Source organism: Papio anubis, chromosome 1, assembly GCF_008728515.1.
Source record: "Papio anubis isolate 15944 chromosome 1, Panubis1.0, whole genome shotgun sequence".
NCBI classification, from domain to species: domain Eukaryota; kingdom Metazoa; phylum Chordata; class Mammalia; order Primates; family Cercopithecidae; genus Papio; species Papio anubis.
The window spans coordinates 22,535,457-22,556,312 of NC_044976.1; the positions used below are offsets into that span (position 1 = coordinate 22,535,457).

The 20,856-nt window shown below is 50.7% G+C and overlaps 1 protein-coding gene across 2 annotated transcripts in view; it reads left to right on the top strand.

Moving 5' to 3' along the window:
* Positions 1 to 203: 203 nt before the first annotated feature.
* Positions 204 to 20,856, top strand: part of GRHL3 (grainyhead like transcription factor 3) — a 40,013-nt gene continuing 19,360 nt past the window's right edge. The window contains exons 1-11 of one of the 2 annotated variants that reach the window (XM_009201798.3): positions 204 to 7,883; positions 10,936 to 10,997; positions 12,486 to 12,831; positions 13,082 to 13,155; positions 13,640 to 13,793; positions 13,996 to 14,107; positions 15,324 to 15,418; positions 17,766 to 17,924; positions 18,345 to 18,423; positions 18,543 to 18,676; positions 20,540 to 20,574. In XM_009201798.3, the coding sequence (XP_009200062.1) occupies positions 7,818 to 7,883; positions 10,936 to 10,997; positions 12,486 to 12,831; positions 13,082 to 13,155; positions 13,640 to 13,793; positions 13,996 to 14,107; positions 15,324 to 15,418; positions 17,766 to 17,924; positions 18,345 to 18,423; positions 18,543 to 18,676; positions 20,540 to 20,574 (1,316 nt within the window). In that variant the 5' untranslated portion in view covers positions 204 to 7,817. The remainder of the gene's footprint in view (positions 7,884 to 10,935; positions 10,998 to 12,485; positions 12,832 to 13,081; positions 13,156 to 13,639; positions 13,794 to 13,995; positions 14,108 to 15,323; positions 15,419 to 17,765; positions 17,925 to 18,344; positions 18,424 to 18,542; positions 18,677 to 20,539; positions 20,575 to 20,856) is intronic. The other variant, XM_009201804.4, reaches the window with a different exon arrangement.

Genomic DNA, 20,856 nt, shown 5'->3' on the forward strand with positions numbered 1-20,856 from the left:
CAGCCTCCAGCCACCCCTGCTGCATGTATGAGAAACAAAGCACAACGCCTTGACTCTTCTTAAAATAGATTTGATTTCCTCTCTTCCTCTCTTGCTCCTCTCCTCCTCTCTGGAACTCACCGTTCCCATCTAAAATGCAGCAAATAATCCTGGCTGGGCCTCCTCTATCTCTTTCTTTTGCCTCCAAAAAGTATAACTGACCTAAGGAAAGTCCTTGAAGCTGGGAAATTATCTCACCGTTATTTGGTGCTATTTTGCTAGGCTTCCAGAAGGTCAGCAAGAATTGGGAACTTTCAGGGCAGGGACTGAAAGGGGACAGAACAGTGTAGCCACATGAATGGCAGTGGCCTTCACCTTTTTGTCCTCAGCACCCAGTACGTGGCCATTTACAGAGTAATCCTCAGTAAATGTTTGTGAGTGAATAAGTGAAGGGATGTGGCACCCCGGGGTTTAGAGGTGGATTTCAACTTCTTTCACACCTCAATTGAACAATAGATGGGGGCGGGGGGCGCGGTAAGGAAAATTAGATAAGACACCAAGAGGAGAATATAGCACGAAGGAAAAATTCCCATACAGAGAAGAATTTTTAAAAGCGAAGAAAGAGAGTTTCTGCTACAATTAGGAAAGGGCACCTAGATAATTTACATGCAACTAAAAGTGTCCGCTGGAGCCTGACTACCGTCAGCTTGCCCGCCTGGCTCCTGACGATGAAGCTGGTAGTGCGTGTTCCTCTTAAATGGAAATCTGCAAGCATCAGGTCTGATTCTGCCAGCTAGGAAGAGGTATTCCAATTCATAGGCCGGAGAAAGGCTGTGAGTTGTGCAATTTGCTGGGGACTGCCCTACAACGTATTAGTAATAATAATAAAAATAGTTCACAATGGCACTATGCTGATTGCTTTACCTGCATTATCTCATTGCATCTTCCAACAGTAATACTTCACAAAGTTGTAAAAAAATAAGACAATGATTAGAAGTTGTTGTCAGCCAGCACCTGGTACTTGGTAATCCCTCAATGAACGGTAGCTCTCATAATAATTCTGTGAGGTTTGCATTCTCATCGCCTCACATTTTACAGGTAAGAAAACAGGCACAGAGATGTCAGGTTGCTTGCTTGAAGTCACACAGTAAGTAGCAGAGCTGGACCTGGAACCCAGGTCTGCGAAACTCTGGGCCCACTCCCATAACGATGAGTTCATACTGCCTCATTCAAACTGGAGTCATTATAGAGCCATGCCCTACACTCTGCCATTTCCCCACTGAGGCCCCTAAATGAGCCCCCAGCCCATGTGACAAGGCACATTTCACAATCTGTACACCCAGAAAACCAGATGGGCCACTGGCAGGCACGAGAACCCTGGGGCACCCCTGTCGTGCCCAGGGAACATCGTGTGTGTGGCTGACTGAAAATGATTCCTCTGTGAGCAGTTGTGTCAGGGCCTCCCTGTGGGTGATTAGAGAGTGATTGATCACCGTTAATGAGGTTGGGTGGCTCATGGGAGGATTTAGCAAGTCATTGACTGGGAGTATCTGGGTGTCAACACCCAGCTCAGGCGGCCCCTGGGACTCTTCCTCCTCTGGCTGAAGGGAAGTGGGGTCTAGCCCGCTGGATCTGTCCTGTGCCACACACCTTCTTTGGTGGAACTTGAGACCACCTCCTTTGGTGTTGGGTTTTCTTCCCACCTTCTGGAAAACGGAGTACTTTCTTTTCCGTAGCTTAACTATGGAGTCCCATCCTGCCGTATGCTTCATGTCCTTAGGCAGGTCCCTCTCTGGAACTAGATCTCTGAGGTCTCTCTGCATCCTCAATTGCTAGGATTCTAACAGAAGGAAATGACACCAAAAGTTCTCAACTAATGGCTGAGACGGCATTTCCTTGACCTTATTGGGGGTTTTAAGTAGCTCAGCCAGGAAGCAGTGGGCATTTTGAGTCAGAAGAGACTTGTTGGGATGAAAACCCACTTTACCACTCTAGACTTTCACCATCCTGGTGCCCAGAATGAGGCATGTTGGAGCCATGAAGGCTGAGGCTGACTGGACATGGAGCAGCTGGCACCACACCCCTGCTGTGCTGAGAGCCAGTGAACTGGGGAAAGGTCCTATCCCCCCCTCCCAGAGCAGCGGCCCTGGCAATTTGCACTTCCCCACAGACTGGACGGGAGTCCTCAGAAAGTGAGGCCTATCAGGTAGACCCCTGAGCTCCTCTCTCTTGATCTTGTTGCCAACTCTCTCCTAAATGGAGAAGAAGCCAGACGGGAGACTCTGAGGAGGCGGCTCTGTGAAGGTTCTGGATGCTGGGAGCCAGAGACCTCAGTTCTACGCCTGATGCCTTGAGGTACCAGCTGGGTGGCCTTAGGCAAGCCAGTGGCCCTCTCCATGGCTCAGTTTTTCCTCAAACGAGGACAGTCATACCTTCCCTCCCTCCCTGACAAGGGCGTTGCAGGATCAGAGGTGATGACAGATGTGTGAGCACATTGAAAAATATAACACTATGCAAATGTGAGGGATTATCAAATCTTGAATTTCCTCCTTAGTGGGCTGGCTTTCCTTAAAACAAGGTGGCATATGCAAAGCACCTGGCTCACACCTGGCACACAGTAGGCGGACAAGCTCTGGGAGCCGTCCCAGGCTGATGCCTTTGATCTTGCCTTTCCTTTCATCTGGAAGGTCCAAGGTCCTCCCAACTCATCTCCATTCTCCCTCTTCCCCTCCACCCCTCTTCTCAACCAACATCCGTCACTCCCTTGGGTTGAGGCAGGTCAGAAGTCCTCTTGTTTCTTTTTCTTCATAGCTCTCCTCACCTATCTAATGTTAACTGCTTGTTTTTGTGGTCATGTATGTCTTGCTGCCACTAAAATGCAACCTCCATGTCAGCAGGGATGACCTCCTTATCTTTTCTCCCAGGACAGGTTCTGGCACATAGTAGTTACTTGATAAATATTTGTTGAAAATGAGGGATGGATGGTTACATGGATGGATGCCACCCAGGTTTATTGCTTTTTAAATCTCTCCTACATCCCTTCGTGGAAAGTAGTGGTTTTTTCCTTCTTGGAAAAGTGCTAGCCATGGAGTTCCCAGGCCAGACCCTAGAAGTCCTGGCTTCAGTCATCCAGTCCCCTGCAACAGATCACCTCACATCTCTGTTGTATATTTCCTGGTCTGTAAAGTAGGGATAATAACACATCACATATGTCGGGAGGCTCTGTGAGATAATGGAAGTTGGGCAAGGTGTTATTACACTATCTCTTTTGTTTCTTTTGAACAGAACCCCATTCACAGACAGGAGGCTGGTGGGGGGATGATAAGAACCTCAGGCAGAGTCTCCCCTTTACTCCCATTTGGAGGTTCTGGGATGATGATGGTGATGATGGCTATTATTAACTGAGCAATTATTCTCTGGCAGGCTCTTGGCTAAACACATTTCTTACCTTAATGTACTTCATTCTCCTAACAACCCATGAGACAAACCCTACTCTAAACTAGCCACCCCTAATGACTCTCCATTATCTTACTATGTTAATTTTCTTCACAGCACTTATTACTAACTAAAAATAACTAATTTACCTACTTGTTTATGGTCTGTCTTCCCCAATTAGACTGTAAGTTCCATGGAAACAGAGACTTATCTGTCTCATTTTAGTTGATTCCCAGTGCCCAGAAGAGTCCCTGACTGGCACATAGAAGACACTCAGTAGACCCATTTAACAGATGAGGAAATAGAAGGGCTAAGTGCCTTACCCAAGGACATGTAGTTAACACACCCATACACTGTGACCCTGGTGCTGCCTCCTTCTATGGTGGTGCAGGTTCTGGTGTGCTGTATCTGGTAGAGATCTGATGGCAGGCTGTCCATGGCAGGTCTTCCCTCCTCACTCATTTCCTTTTCACTTTCTGATAGTTTAGTTCAGTCTTGGACAGGGACACCAACAGAGAATCTGTGGAGGCCCTGGGGAAGCTGACCTCATAGGTTGGGAGTCCCCTGGTTTCCTTTCTTTCTTCTGGCCCTATCACCCGTGAGTAGGACTCACTCCTTCTTAGAACTCTTTTCACATTGATCCAGTATCAGCTCCTGGGACAAATTTTTTTTTTTTTTTTTTTTTTTCCCTCTCTCTCACCTCCTGGCTCCTCAATACTCATTTGTAATCTTTAAGAGAGCAGAGAGCCAAAAGTTCTTGGATTTTAGGATTCAACACACAAGTCAATACTAACCTTATCCATTAAGACTTTCTAGAAGCCAAATGCTTAGTTCTAGAACATGAGGTTATTGGTGGCAGGAGCAAGTATGGGAACCAGGACACTGGGACTCCCAGCCCCTGACCAGAAACTCTTACAGTCATCATCTTGCCACCTTCCTCCTGCCTTGTGTGGGTGGGAAATTCCTTTCTGCCTTGCAGCAGAGAATTAGTTCAATGTGTTTTGAGAAGGAAAATTTCCAGAATAGGAAAGGCATCTAGAGAAGAGACTAGCACAGGGGTTGAGCGCTATACTGTGTAGTCTGACAGCTCCAAGTTCAAGCTGAGCCTCCGTCACTTATTGGCTGAGTGACCTTGAGCAGGTGATGTCACCTATTTGAGTCTCAGTTTCCCCTTCTATAAAAGGAGATGATAATTCCTGTCTCTCAGGGCTATTGTGTGGAGTAGATGAGATGACACACAAAAACAGATGGCACTGTGTTTGCCAGTGGTAAGTGTTTAAAGTACAGAAGCTGCTGTTTATCAAGGAATCAGACTTTGAGATCCCAACAGGATAGACTGGAGACCTTATAGGCCAGGAGACCCACCCAGGTGAATAGCAGACATTGTTCTTTTGTTTCTGTGTTACTTTATTGTTGTCTTCTAAAATTTATCTTTTTTAAAGGGTAAGATAACTCAGCATCAAAGCTGATAATGATCAACCCCTAGAGTCAGCAGATTGGGGCTCCAGGGCCAGACCTGCCACTGACTTGCAGAGTAACCATGTCTTCTACTACTTTGCAGCCCCTCCATGTCTCACCCCAAGCTGACCTGGAACGCAGTGATGGCTTGCATGAATTGCACACTTGTTTTGTGCCAGGCACAGTTTTAAGCATTTTTGTTGTGCTGATGCATTATCCTCATTATGTTAGTGGAGGGTGCTTTTATTAGATTTGTTTACAAATGAGGAACACTGCTAAGCACTGGTGGTCCTCACTGACCCAGGGGGTGGGATCGATCAGGCATTTCCCTGCTTTTCCCATGCCTCGTTGGTTGGGAGTTTCCATTAGCTCAGGGTTGGGCAGAGAGTGAGGGTGGTCACCCTGGACTTGCTCAGTAAACTCCTCTAAACTCCAGGCCCAGGAGGCAATGAGGAGGGGCCTCTTCGCACCTCTCCTTGAGGCCCCTTGATTTATAGCAACAGAAACTCAGGGTGTGCCTCCCGCACCCCTAGAACAGGAAAGTTTCTGTCATTTCTCTTTCCTGTGTGACAGCTCCACCTCCCTTCCTCTCAGAGCCCAACTCCTCACACCTCGGGGCCGGTGGGATGGGAGACGCTGCCCTGGATGAAGCCGCTGGGAGAGCTGCCGCCTCCTGTGTGCTGAGGTATGGCCTGGCCGGCTGTTCCCACTGCAGTCTGAGGATATGGGCCCGAGTGGCCTGGCAGCAGGAGGGTACTTCATGCACCTGATTATAGGGGTCTCTGCCCACCCACTAGTCTGCCGCTGTGCCGCAATTTTACCACAAACACATTTTTCTGCTGTGATAAAGACTGTGCCCCTGCATCAACGGAAAAGCAGTGTGGCCGAGTGGCAAGTGTGTGCCTTTGTGCTCGATAAGGCTGAGTTGAAATCCTGGTTGTCTCATGGACCAGCTGGATGATCTTGGACATTTTCTTGTTCTCTGCAAGACACAGGTTCCTTTACCTTAACAGACGCAAATGATCCTTACCTTGTACTGTCCTTGTAAGAAGCAGGGCTAATGAACGCAGAACATTCATATGCATCATAGTAAGTGGCAGCCGGCCTTGTTCTTAGGTTCCTAACAAGGGAGATTTTGCCTGGCCCATGTAGAAAGGGAGGCACTGGGAAACCAGGAGACCAGTCAGTGCCCACTTCATCACTGGGGCTCTCTCTTCATAGCCTGGACCATCCCATCTTCATACACTCTTTGCTCTAAATGGAACACAACCAGAACTTTTCTGCTTCTGTGCCTTTGTTTGTGGTTAAGAGCACGTGCAGTAACCAGTGATTCCTCAAAATGTGGTCCCCAGCCTACCAGCATCAGCAGCACCAGGGAAGTTGCTAGAAATGCACATTCTCAGCCACCCAGAGCCAGTGAATCAGACACCCCGAGGGTGGGGCCCAGTAATCTCTGTGTTTTTAATTAATTTTTAAATAAAGGACACATAATAATTGTACATATTTATGGAGTACAGTGTAAGATTTCAATGCACGTTTACATTGTATAATGACCAAATCAGGATAATTGCCATATTTATCACTTTAAATATTTCTCATTTCTTTGGGATGATAACATTACAAATCTACTCTTCTAGGTATCCTGAAATATACACTACATTGTTCTTTGCTGTAGTCACCCTGCTGTGAAAGCGATCTGTGTTTTAACAAGCCTTCCAAGTCATTCTCATGCAGCTAAAGTTTGAGAACATTATTCTGTACCATTGCATCACCCTGAAGGCGCTTGAATCCCCTCTGGGCCACTCACTTACTGGGACCTTGGACAACTCTCAACTTACCTGAGCTTTAGTTTCCTCCACTGTATAATAGGAATAATAATAGTATCTGCCTTGCAGGGTTGTTTCAAGTAACATGGTAATTTATGACATGTGCTTAGCTAGTGCCTAACACATGGTCAGTGTTCAATAAAGAATACTATTATTTTTACCATTCTCATTATTTTTCTGTGTTAGGTCCCTGCTCCTTCCCCCGATTGCTGAGTGAAATAATCCCCTGTGCTGAGTTTCCCCAACTAAAATGTCTGCCTGCTCCAGAAAGCCTTTCCTGATCTCTTTCCTTTGAGCCCTTGTGGCTTGTCTCTCGAGCGATATAATGCCTTGTATTTGTCCAAGCTTCTCAGCACCAGTACCTGGGTCCTGCCTGCCTCTGTGTGCTCTGTAGCCTTCAACTCCAGTTCCTGGCTTCTGAGCAGCTGCTCGAAACTCTATAATAAAATTGGTCTGAAATGGCATTTCCCAGACCAGGTTCTGCCTAAGGGCTTCCTTGCCCTGGCTGTCTCTGTCATAGACCACACTTTCTCCCAGACTTGAAATGATCTACAGCCTTCTGTGCCTTTCACAGTCTTGAGGACAACTTCTTCAGTAGAACTCATGAGGGATTATCTGGAAATTTTATTCCTATCACATTGCAGCTTGTCATTGGCATTTCCCATTCTTTACACGAATTCTCTTTGAATAAGTACCTACTATGAAAGTATTGTATTGAATCCACTCTGTAGTCTTGAAGATCAGGATGATGGCCCTCATGCTGTGGAGGAGGGAACTAAGGCCCAGGTCATCAGCTTCTACACGGCAACATTTGGAATTGATCCGGCACCAGAGTTTGTGTCCCTTCCGCTGCCTCACACTGCCTAATGGTGGCAGAAGAGACAGTTTCATGTTTTCAAAGCTAATAACTTTGAATTCCTGAGCGTTGGCCTGCAGCTGCCCATTCATGGACCTTCCTCTGGGATAGCCTAAATTTGACCCTCCTTACTTGCATTCAGTTTCAGGTCTGTGCGGCTGCTAAAGAATGATCCAGTCAACTTGCAGAAATTCCCTTACACTAGTGAGGATGAGGCCTGGAAGACGTACCTAGAAAACCCGTTGACAGCTGCCACAAAGGCCATGATGAGAGTCAATGGAGATGATGACAGCGTTGCAGCCTTGAGCTTCCTCTACGATTACTACATGGTACGCCTGCCCCCTCTGGGCATGCCCCCCTTTTGACTGAATGGGTGTCTTCGCTTTCAGGCCTCATGGCTCAGCAGCCCACCATGACCACCCCAGCCCCTCATCTCTGGGCCTTTGCACAGTGCTGTTCGCTCTGCCTGGCACCCTCCCTTTCCCATGGCTAATCCCTCCTCTCAGCTTTGGGTCTCAGCTTAAGTGTCACTTCATTCATTTACTGGAGGGGAGGCTTTCTTGTCTGGGTGCCCTCAGCAACCACCATCGTCATCCTTGATGCTATCAAGAATGCTTAGAAGCTTGCTGTTTACACATTTATTTCTTCCATCTTCTGCATGAGACTGAGCTCCTAGAGGATCATTACCGAGTCTTCAGCCCACCATACAGCCTGCCACATGGTGCATGACACATGCTGACCAAGTAGACAGTGCCTGACCCACCCCTTGCCTGGTCCAAGCACGTTCTATGACAGCAACACTCTTGTACCCCACCATCTTCTTTCTGCCCCTGTCCCTCGGATCTTACGTTTCCCTGTCATCCCCACCCATGTGGTATAGCCCCGCCACCTGGAGCCTACCTCCTGCTCTTTAACTTTCCTTCAGGGCCCTTCCCAAGGCCCACCTTCTCTTAGAAGCCATCTGCCACCTCATCTCCCTCTCCCAAGGGTCTTACTGTCCTTCCTACTCCAGCTGACATTATGTCTTTTACTGTTCTCTAACTACTTCCAGGGTCTTGGCCTTGTCTCTGGGAGGCTGTTGGCTCCTAAGAATAGGAATTAGGCCCTCCTATATCTGATAAGTAGGGGTTGGGCCAGTCAGGAATCACAAGGGTATAATACATGATACAACCCCCGCCCCCCCCAACTCCAGTGCATGTGCCAGACATTGCTAATGGATTGCAGCCTGCATTCTCATGAAGGGTACAGGTGGCTGCAGAATCTTTGTCAATGTAGTAGTCCAGGTAGGCCCTACCCATCTGTCTGAATTGTCACAAGACAGCAAACTGACATGCTGTCCCTGGGCTGGGTAACTGCTCCAAGAAACTGTCCTAAATTGGGGGATGGGGGCACACAGCTAGCCAATTATTGAGAAACTTGAAGATTTAAAGCCACCTTGTACATAAGACCTCAAACTTAACTAGCCCAATAAGTATTTTATCCACTGTACCTCAAGAATAAAGGCACATTATTTGCATGAACTCAGAGGCCAAGGGGATTCCAGACAGGAGAAAGCCCAAAACCATCCTCTGGCTTTGGTTCTCCTTCTGGAATGGTCTGGTTACCCTACCCTCCTTCCTCCCCAGCAGACTGGTAGCATCCAGTGAGTGTTCAGCCCAGGTCAGTGGGAGAGGAGTTTGAATGGCTGCCTCAGCTTGGGGCCATGCCTCTGGCCAGTAGGAGCCAGAATTCTAGATCTAGGTTCAAACTCCAGCCTGGGATTTATAGGTTGAGAATGGACCATAAATTACAACCTGACTCCTTGTCCCCTTGGCAAGAAGCCATTCCGGGGCCAGGATGGTAGAAGAGAGGCTCTGAAGGTGCCACCGATAATACTGGTTTTCGCGAAGTACAGTGTCTCAGTGAGATACACCTGCCCTGGCCTCCCCATTCCAGAGCACTCTGGATTCAGAGCAGCCCCCTGGACAGTGAGGACATGGTCTGATGGTATAGAAGGAGCACTAAGTCAGGAATTTGAGACCTAGTCCTGCCACAAATGTGGCTTTGGGCAATATAGTGCTAAAGGCAACTGGTTACCATTTCTTACTGAATGTCCACCACTGTGTCAGGCACCTTCCTTCATACTTCTCATGGGGTGTGATGAAGAGTACAGGCTTTGGAGGCTATGCTGGGTTGGGGTCCTGGTTCTAGCTGTAACAGCCTTAGAGACAAATGAATTAGAATGTTCTAAGATATAACAATATTATAATTATACTCGTGAAAGGTCACATTTATATAGTGCTCTCCATGTGCTAGATGCTGTTCTGAGCGCTCAAAGTGACCCCTAAGGTTGGTATTATATTATGATCTCTGTACAGATGAGGATATGAGGAATGGAGAGGTTAAGGGACTTGTGTAAGGTCACACAGCTAGCATGTGGTAGGTCTAGGAACTGAACCCAAGAAATCTGGATTCAGAGTCCATGCTCATAAGTACTAAGACAATAGAGTCTCTCTGAGCCCCCACTTCCTCATCCATAGAATGGTGATGATACTAGTAGACATCTCAGAGTGATTGTGAGGATTAACTTAGAAATGAGAAGGCACTTGAGTACGAGGCCTAGCCCATAAGAAGTACTCTATTAAAAAAGTGAGTATTTTTTATTAACAAATATTTATAATCCCCTTTAAGTAGGTATTATAACCACTCACTTGACATATGAAGAAACTGAGTCTCAGAGAGGCATAGTCATTTATCCAGAGTCACACTGCATTTTCAAGTGGCATTTCTAGGACTTACGCCAGGCCTGTCTCACTCCAAATGTCATGCTCCTGAACTACTAAGCTTGAGGTTCTTCTTCCCACTCCCTGACTTGGGGCTCGGACTAATCATAGCTAGAGCTCCAGCCAGTGGGAAGGACTGGAGGGTTTTCTAGTGACCAAGTGTATTAGTCTGTTCTCACACTGCTAATAAAGACATACCCAGGACTGGGTAATTTTTAAAGGAAGGAGGTTTAATTGACTCACAGTTCAGCATGGCCAGGAGGCGTCAGGAAACTTACAATCATGGCGGAAGGGGATGCAAACACATCCTTCTTCACATGGCGGCAGCAAGGAAAAGTCCCGAGCAAAAGGGAGAAAGCCCCCTTATAAAATAATCAGATACGATGAGAACTCACTATCACGAGAACAGCAGCCTGCGAGTAACCGCCCCCGTCATTCAGTTACCTCCCACTCCCATGTGATTATGGGAACTACAATTCTAGATGAGATTTGGGTGGGGACACAGCTGAACCATATCACCAAAGTTACTCCCCTGCCTGGCCAAAGCTGCAAAAGGGGGTTGAGGCTCCTACCAGCAAAAGCTTAGCCATGCATAAATCCTTCCTTTCTCTCCTCTCAGGGTCCCAAGGAGAAGCGGATCTTGTCCTCCAGCACTGGGGGCAGGAATGACCAAGGAAAGAGGTGAGGCTTGCCCACACCCTCTGCCTCTTTGCCCTTCCCCACCTCCACCTGGGGCCTCTTCCACACAGGTTTGACTTATCCATTAGGCACAGGAGGCGCAGTGTTGAGGGCCCACAACACATTTTGGGATCCATGATAGTGTTTTCATTTCTTTTAAAATTAAAAGAAAAAAATCAATATAATCCAACTTGGATTATATTTGTCTTTATACCAATGTACTTATTAAAGATATTTTTTAAATATTTTGGAAGCGGCCAGTGAAGGCAGAGCCTAGGGCTCTTGAAAGTCCTAATGAAACTCAGCTTGAAAACACACACACACACACACACACACACACACACACACACACACACACACACACACACACACCCAGATGCCTGTAGGCCATGTGGGCTGGAGTTTACTGAAAACAAACTTCAAAGCCTTAGTAATAGAAAAGCCCTGGAGGCAGCTTTTCTTTCTCAGCTTCAAAACCCTCTCCCCTGCAGTCCCACAGCCTCTTGGAGAGGGAGACCTGTGTTGGGGGAGGGACATCTGGGTTCCCATACTTCTTCCCCTGGCATTAGTGCCCCAGGGCATTGACGGTCCTTTCCTTCAGAGAGCAGCCCAGGCCATGCTTATGGCTAGATGGGCACTGGAAAGACCTTGCCTCTCTTTCTCCACTTTCTCCTTCCTGGCCAATCAGGTGACTTCTCACAAATGACCCTGTCGTGCCTCTGCTGGGAAGCCTTTTGAAAAATTCAAACAGGCATTGCAGCTCTTCTCATAACCCAGCCTGGGCCTGCAGCTGGCTCAGGGCCAGTCCCCTCCACTGCCAGGAACAGTGGGTTTGGGTACATGGGGACCTTTCTCAAAACTAATTTTAAAAAATATCATTAGCTCTTCTGATTACAAAAGCAACACTAGTCTCTTGCAAAAGATTCAAACTCTTCAGAAATGTATAAAGTAAAAAAAACCAATTTCTATAATCCTGTACCCCTCTCCCGCTGAACAGTTTGGGGTACATCCTTCCAGACCTTTTTCTAAACATGTGTTAACTATACTCACAGATGCACATTTCCCCCACCCTCCCCACTTCGTACACACCCCGCTAGGGTTGACTCCATACAGCTGTTTTGAAGTAGGGACATTTTGACACAGAGACATTTGACTTTGGCTAAAAATAAATGATTAAACTTTCAGGGTTTTTTTTGTTTGTTTGTTTGTTTTTTGTTTGTTTGTTTGTTTGTTTAAATTAACAAGTACTGTAATGGATAAAACAGATGTTGCTCCCTTAACCCTGAGCCTGTACTTGGTTCCATTCTCAACACCTCCCTGCTCATCCCCGTAGCCAGTTGGGCTGCTACAGTGACTTATTTCGTGCATGTTGGATGGGCCTGAACATTACACTGGATCGAAGGCCAGCGTGTCAGTTGCCTTCTACTCTAGCCAAGGACCCCCCTCTACCCCCAGAGAGAAGTATACTGAGCCCCTTTTCTTTCTCCCCAGGTACTACCATGGCATGGAATATGAGACGGACCTCACCCCGCTTGAAAGCCCCACACACCTCATGAAATTCCTGACAGAGAACGTGTCTGGAACCCCGGAGTACCCAGATTTGCTCAAGAAGAATAACCTGATGAGCTTGGAAGGGGCCTTGCCCACCCCTGGCAAGGCAACTCCCCTCCCTGCAGGCCCCAGCAAGCTGGAGACCGGCTCTGTGGACAGCTACCTGTTGCCCACCAGTGATATATATGATAATGGCTCCCTCAACTCCTTGTTTGAGAGCATTCATGGGGTACCGCCCACACAGCGCTGGCAGCCAGACAGCACCTTCAAAGATGACCCACAGGAGGTGAGGGCCCATCCCCATTTCCCTATAGCATAGATATGTGTGTGCATGTACAGAAGGAGAGAAGATAGTGAACAGATCAGAGCTTTGGAATCCATGGGGGAAAGCATCCTAGAGCTGAGACAGGATTGCCATGTACTATTGTCCAAGTTGTACACTGTACAACCTGCATAGCTGTAATGCACAGCCCTGGGCTGAGGCTTGCCGGAGTGAATGTGATCATTTATTCTCTTGGGGCTGTGTTTCTCTGCAGTCGATGCTCTTCCCGGATATCCTGAAAACCTCCCCAGAACCCCCATGTCCAGAGGACTACCCCAGCCTCAAAAGGTAACTTGGTCTCCCTGGACCCTCAGACACCTGGGCAGTGGGCAGGAGGCTGCAGACAGAGCCCCACACTGTCCCCAGGGCATAGCAGGCACAATCAATTAATGAGAAGTGGGAGATGAAGGCAGATAGATAGAGGGAGAGAGAACAATTCCCACTTCCTGTCCCTGGGCTGTGACAGGGAGCTCAGAACTTGCACCTTATCAGAAAACTGAGGTTCTTTTATCCTTAGTTGCCCCTGGTTTTGTCACCTCTCAAGGTTCTCTCTAATTTTCACTGGGCCCTCATTATTCAGCAGGATTGTGGCTCAACAAAGCCATTAAATAGAACCCCAACATTGAAGAAACTGGGGCCCAAGGAAGTAAAGTTATTTTCCAAGGTCGGACAGCAAGTCTGTAACACAGCCTCAGGCTTCCTGCCCCACTGCTCTCTAGGGTACTTCCTGCCTGGGAGCCCAGCCTCACTGTCCTCTCCCTCCTCCATGCAGTGACTTTGAATACACCCTGGGCTCCCCCAAAGCCATCCACATCAAGTCAGGCGAGTCACCCATGGCCTACCTCAACAAAGGCCAGTTCTACCCCGTCACCCTGCGGACCCCAGCAGGTGGCAAAGGCCTTGCCTTGTCCTCCAACAAAGTGAAGGTGCGTTGGCGTGGAACAGCTTCGGAAGGGCTGGAATGGGGCAAGATATACCTCCTCCTTGGGCTAGCCACGGACCCTGGGGAAAGGCTGTTTGGTAATAGCCCATGGCCGCAGGGTTGGGGAAACTGAGGCAAAAGGGCAGGCCACTGGACCCAGGCTCTAGGAAGAGGCCGGGAGTGACCGTGACCAACTGTGCTTGTAGAGTGTGGTGATGGTTGTCTTCGACAATGAGAAGGTCCCAGTGGAGCAGCTGCGCTTCTGGAAGCACTGGCATTCCCGGCAACCCACTGCCAAGCAGCGGGTCATCGACGTGGGTGAGAGCCTTCTCAAGCCTCCATTCCAGCTCTTCTCTCTCCCCCCACCCCGCACCAGTCAGGCCTTTTTCTTGCTCACCCCTGTTTCCCTACCCAGCTCTGACCTCTGTCTCCAGGTCAAACACTGTGGGGTTTGCAAGGATTTGCATCTGTTGACGAGAAGTCGTGGCCTCTCTTCTGTATTGCTTTGGGATAAACAGGGCCCTGGGGACCCTAGCAGTGTGAAATAAATAGGCCCCTGAGATGCTGGCCTGTTTGTCCCCATCAGGAGGCTGATGAAGACACAAAGGGACAAGATAAGGTGCAGGCAGCAGGTGGTTCAGAAGGCCTGAGGCACAGCACAGGATGTTCAGCTTTTGGGAGCTGGGCAGAGGAAAGGCTCTCTGTGGGTGCCACCTGGTCCCCATCCCTAGCCCTGAAACAAGTGGGAGGCACAGCCCGCCCTCAAGTCTTCAGCTTCTGACTCCCTTACTCCCTTCCTGGCTGTGTGACCTGTGTCACCTCACCTTCCTGAGCCTCAGTTTGTTCACCTCTCAAACGGGCTGAGGCCAGCTGCCTTGCCTGCTTACAGTGCTGATTTCTGCTTTGGAGCTGTGTGCACTGGGGAACACGATACACACAGGGGACTGTTTAACGATTTGTCCGAGAGGCTGGACAGCACAGTAGTAAGGAGCATGGGTTCAGGAGCCAGACAGATCGGAGCTCCAGCCTCTACTCTGCCTTTTATTAGCTGAGTGACCTTAGCCAAGTAACCAAACCTCTCTGAGCTTCGTTTTCCTCATATATAAACTGAATATTCAAAGCATAGTTGTGAGGATGAACTAAGGGCTTAGCATGTTGTAAGTGCTGAAGGAATGGTACTTGCTAATCCTACTACTTTTGCTATTGCTCTTACTACCCCTATTACTGTTATTACCATACTGCTGCTGCCGCCTCATCTGGGAGAACTCTCAAATCACAGCCATGGTGAAAAGTACAACCTCCACCCCCAATTGATGAGTCTATTTGGCAAAGCCTGGGGCTTGGGGCAGATCTGCTTCTCAGGCTGGATCTGTTTTCCCGTCTGTAATCCAGGGCACAGGAATCCCTTTTCCTCCCTGGATTGAAGTGTGGTTCTTGGGGGAGAGGATGTATGCCCCTGCCAAGAGTCAGGCCCAGCCAAGTGGCCCCAGATCCCTTCCTTCCTGATTCTGCTTCTGGTCTCCTGTGGTTTCAGCTGACTGCAAAGAAAACTTCAACACTGTGGAGCACATCGAGGAGGTGGCCTACAATGCGCTGTCCTTTGTGTGGAACGTGAATGAAGAGGCCAAGGTCAGTGCTGAGGGCAGTGGCTGGGATGGGACTGGGCTGCCCGGAAGTCCCTATTCTGGGGGAGAGGCTTTCTTGCACCTAGGAGAGTGGCATTTGCTCTGACGAGTGTACCCATGGAGGAGGCAGGACGTAGTGTGGTGTGGAAGCTCAGGCTTTGGAGCCAGGCAGGCTGGGTCTGCATCCCACCTTTCCACCTGTTGGTCCAAAGTGTGACTTTGGGCCAGTGCCTTAGTCCCTCTGAGCCCCGGTTGTTTTGCCTATAAAATAGGAGTGTCATCGTAGCACCAACTGGTAGGTTGTAGTGAGGAGCAGGTGAGATAAGTAACAGGTAGAGCATACACCTGGCCCAAAAGTGGCAGCTGTTGATATTACTCCAGTCCACCCATTTGCTAGATGGGAAAACTGAGCCTTCTGCATGGTCACACAGCAAGCCACTGGGGGCACCCAGGTTTCCTGACTTCTTGGCCAGTGCAGAATGTCACATGCAGGAGAAATGCGAAGGAGTCCGGTGAATGAGGGCTTGAATCCCAGTTATCTCACTTCTCTGAGCTCATAAAAATGAGAACAGTAACCTGCCTGCTAGGATTGGAGTGCAGACCCCACAAGATCATGCATGTCTACAAACCGGAGAGGCCTGAGAGATGGAGCCTCTGGTGATGTTTTCATGCCACTAGTTAAGCTGTTAAGATCCTTCCAGCTTTAGTGCTTGAGCCCAGCCGCGGGCTTGCCGTGTGCTCATGGGCCTCGCTGTGTCTTAGTTTGCTGTTTAGAGAGCCGGCCTGGTGGAGAGGCACTAGTGTGGGAGTCGGGAGCTGAGTACCTTTGGCCTGTCCCTTCTCTCCCTGGACCAGGCTTACCTCACTCACCAGGGTCAGGTCCAGCTCATCTCAGGGGCATTTCTGGCCTGGAGAGGCTGGGGAGCTAACTCCTGCCTCTCTGCCTGCCTCCAGGGATGGCCAAGCTGCCTGGAGAAGATGGAGGTGCAGGAGCTCAGAAAACACAAAGGGAGCACAAAGGCAGGGATTATTATTATTCAGACAGGCACCGACTGGAGGAGAAGCTGGGGCCTCGGGTTCAGGGAGGTGGGGAGTTTCACGGGAAGGGAGAAATGGGTTTCGGTGGGGATTTTCTCACAGCCTCTTAAGCCCCCAGGCTTGGGTCTTTCTCAGGTGCGAGCTGGGCGGGGGCTGCATGAGGGCAGAGCTGGCTGAGGGGGAGGTATGTCTGGCATGTGCCTGGGGGCCTGGGCCGCACAGCCAGGGAAAGAAGGGGGTCTGCTCAGACACACCCCCTACATCCTGTTTGGGTCAGGGTCATTTCCAAAGGAAATGTTCCAAAGACCAGGGAACAGCCTGCGGTGCAGGGGCCGGGGTTCCCATGGAGCCCCGGAGAAGGACAATCACCAGGTGATCTTGCCAGGGTTTGCCCAGCTGAGACCGACCCCAGGCGACCATCAATTGGGCATAGGCTTTGGGATGAGACTTCCAGCTGTCCCTCTCATGGCAATAGTCACAACATATCAAGCATACATCCCCCGACAGCCTCACAAGATAGGTTTCATTATCCTCATTCTGCAGACAAGGAAACTGAGGCTCAGTGAGGTGAAAGGATTTGTCTGAAGCCACACATAGCTAGTGAGCGGCAGAGCCCAGCTTCCTGCGGCAGGTGTGGGCAGCCCCACCGCCCGGCTCACTTTGTGATGCCTCACGCCTGACTCCCTGGGGGAACAGCAGCAATTATGGCCCTGCGCAGAGCTTCTAGTTCCCTGACTGTAAGATGGGGTGACTAGGACGCTCCCTTGCTGTGTGTGGGGTGGGATCAAATCAGCGGGCAGAACCTCTCACTAGAGGGTCCTGCTGTGGCTGGAGTGGGTGGCTGGGGTGGAGAGGGGCTGTGTCTCTGGGCCAGCAGGAAAGTGGTGTCCCTGTGCTGGGGACAGGGGACACAGCCCTTTTCCACCTCCTTGTCCTGAGTTGCAGAAAAATGAGGCTCTGGATCTTAAGCTCCTACAGGACTCTTGACATCCCCCCCAGTCTCCACCCCTTGGGCTGCCCTTGGCAGTCTAGCCGAAACTGTACCAACAGAGGTGAAGGGCCTGGGCTGTGAGTCTGGGCTCAAACCCCTGCTGCACCACACACTGCCCGTGTCACCTCGGGAAAGTTGCCCCCCGCCGAGCATCAGCTCCCCATCCGTGAAAGAGGAGTGCTGATGTTTGCCTTCTAGGGGCCCAGTGAGACGTAAGGGTGAGCAGCAGGCACACAGAACGCTAGAAAAACAGGATCACTGTGGGACGGTGGGGCTGGCCACCTGGGCAGGCCACTTACCCAGCGGCCCCCTCTGTCTCTAGGTGTTTATCGGCGTAAACTGTCTGAGCACAGACTTTTCCTCACAAAAGGGGGTGAAGGGTGTCCCCCTGAACCTGCAGATTGATACCTATGACTGTGGCTCGGGCACTGAGCGCCTGGTACACCGTGCTGTCTGCCAGATCAAGATCTTCTGTGACAAGGTGACTGGACCGGGCAGACCCTCTGCTGGGTCCCGGGGAGGTAGAAGGGCCAAGCCCTGACCCGTGCATCCTCCTAGCCTCTCTGGGTTGTCTGTCTCTGTTTTTCTATCCCTTCTCCTCCTTCTTCTCTGTCTCCTCCTCCACCCCCACTCCTCCATCTCTCTGTCTCTCTGAGTTTCTTCTTTTCTGTCTTCTGTCTGTCTGCCTCTCTCATGGTCTCTACTGACCTCAGGCAAGCAGGGCCAGGCCCCACTGGCCAGGCTGGGCCAGGTAAGTGCTGGTACCTTCCCATTTCCTGGTCTTGTTCTGGAAAAAAGAAGGACCAGAAGCCTGGCCCATATTTAAGATGCAAGGCAGCAGCTGTGAAAGTAGCTAGCCCCTCCCAGGCCCTTGGTGACCCTCTCTCCTTCTCCCCTGCAGGGAGCTGAGAGGAAGATGCGCGATGACGAGCGGAAGCAGTTCCGGAGGAAGGTCAAGTGCCCTGACTCCAGTAACAGTGGTCAGTGGGGATCCAGGGCCTGGGTGGGTTGGTCTGGCGTGAAGGGGAGAAGGAGACCAGAGGTGGGAGGGACCTGAGTGGAAGGACCTGGGGGCACATGGGCTTCCTTCTCCCATCAGGCGTCAAGGGCTGCCTGCTGTCAGGCTTCAGGGGCAATGAGACGACGTACCTTCGGCCAGAGACCGACCTGGAGACGCCACCTGTGCTGTTCATCCCCAACGTGCACTTCTCCAGCCTGCAGCGTTCTGGAGGGGTGAGGCCAGGGCTGGGGTCTCGGGGAGGGGCCGAGAGAGGGTCCTGGCTCCTGGGTGCGGCCTGCCTTAGTGCAGACCGGTGGGGAGCAGCCTGCCACTCAGCCAGTTTCAAGACCTTTATTGAATCACAGGGGTTTAAACATGTATTTATGGTCCTATAGCTTCAGTGACCTATTGAACTGAAGAGAAGACTGTTATGAAGAAACAGATATCGTAACCATTAAAATGTTCATGGTTAGGGCACACAAAGAGGAGGCTTCTGATATCTGACCCCAAATTTGACTGCAGCCACATGGAATTCTCATGGCAGCACTTGGGGTGCTCACCGTGTGCCAGGTGTGGCTCTGAGCGCTTCCCAGGCATCACCTTCCTTACCCTTCTCTACAGCCCTGTGAAGTCAGTAATAATGTTTCCCTGGATCCGTGGGGTAGAAATGGAGGCACAGAGAAGTTAAGAAACCTCCTGAGATTGCATAGCTAGTGAGTGGCAGAGCCAGGATCTGGACTGAGGCACCTGTTCGGAATCCACACCTTTCCCCACTAGCTGCTCCGCCTCTCAAGCAGCCGGGACTGAGTGCCTGGCAGCCAGGAGTGGGCTGGGTTCCCTGTGACAGCTGTCCTCCGAGAGACTGCACCTACCCCCTTTTCCAGGCACGGTCCCACAGCAATTCAGTGGCAGGGTCAAGACCCCAGAGCCTGTCTCCCAGTGCCCTTCCTCTGGAGAGTCTGAGCACTTCCTTCCTTTAGGGGTACAGCTCCGCACTGTTTCCTCAGGAATGTTTATACAAATGGACCTCGGTGTACAAGGCATGTTTAGTGTATTGACTTAGGACAGTGAGGTAGACAGTGGCGCTGAGAAGAGCAGCCAGTGCTGACAGAGCTTGGCACAGGCGCAGAGCACTGCCTGTGTCCCTCCTCTCTCTGCCGCCTTGGGAGCAGCACTGTGGCCCCACAGCACAGGCGGCTGTGTGAACCTGTTCTCTCTTGACTCTCCTCACTCTCTCACCAACTAGAGGCCCTAAGTAAGGAGATGACCACTCAGGGTGAAGGCTCCTGTGGCTAGGTTGACAGTCAACCTGTGGGGGATGAGGGCAGGCCAGTCTCCACACCTGTGAGCCTGGGAGAGGGGAAGCCCAGGGCAACAGCCAACAGAGAGCCTGAGTTTGAACCCCGACTCCTCCTCCTGCCGTGTGTGTCATCTCTAGAGGCTCTCTGCTCTCTCTAGGCCTCGGCTTCTCACCTCACAAGACTGGGTAATGCCTGCCCCAGACCGACAGTGCCAGGTACACTGTAGGGTCCAAGAAGAGGGCCTGTGGCCAGGCTTAGTGGCACACACCTGTAATCCCAGCTACTTGGGAGGCTGAGGCGGCAGGATTGCTTCAGCCCAGGAGGCAGAGGTCGAGGCTGCAGTGAGCTGTGATGGTGGGACTGCGCTCCAACCTGGGAGACTTCCCTCCAGCAAAAAAAAACAAAACAAAAACAAAAACAAACCCCTTCCCACCGGCTGGCCTGCAGCCCAACTGCCTAGATACTGGCCACAGGACTACCCAGCAATTCCCGGCTCCTTCTGCATGCTTTTTTGGGCCCAGGTGGCCTAGGGCGGGTTTGCTCTTGACAACACGTTTTAGCACCTCCTGTGTGTTCACTGAGTCCCTGACCCGTCCAGCTTGGGCTGGGTGATTCCTTTCCACTCAACATCTCAGGTCACCTAAGGGCACTCTGTCTGGAGAACACAGAAAGGCATTGTAACAGTATTCTCCCCACCTCCCACCAAAAATATTCCTCCCAGAGAGCCTCCAGCAGCCAGGGGCCCCTCTCATCTTCTGTGTGTGATGGAAAATGTCTTTTCTTGCTTCATTGCAGGCAGCCCCCTCGGCAGGACCCAGCAGCTCCAACAGGTATGGAGAGCAGCAACCACACGCCTCCCTCCACACCTGTGCCCTCCACACCTGTGCCCCCTCCAGGTCTCTGTGCCCCCTCCCACACCTTGTGCCCTCCACACACCGTGTCCCTCTCCACACTCCAGCCCCTCCACACCCAGGCATGCCCCTCCACACCCATGCCTCACACCTGTGCCCCCTCCACACCTGTGCCCCCTCCACACCTGTGCCCTTCCACACCTGTGCCCTTCCACACACCTGTGCCCCTCCACACCTGTGTCCCCTCCACACTCCCAGTCC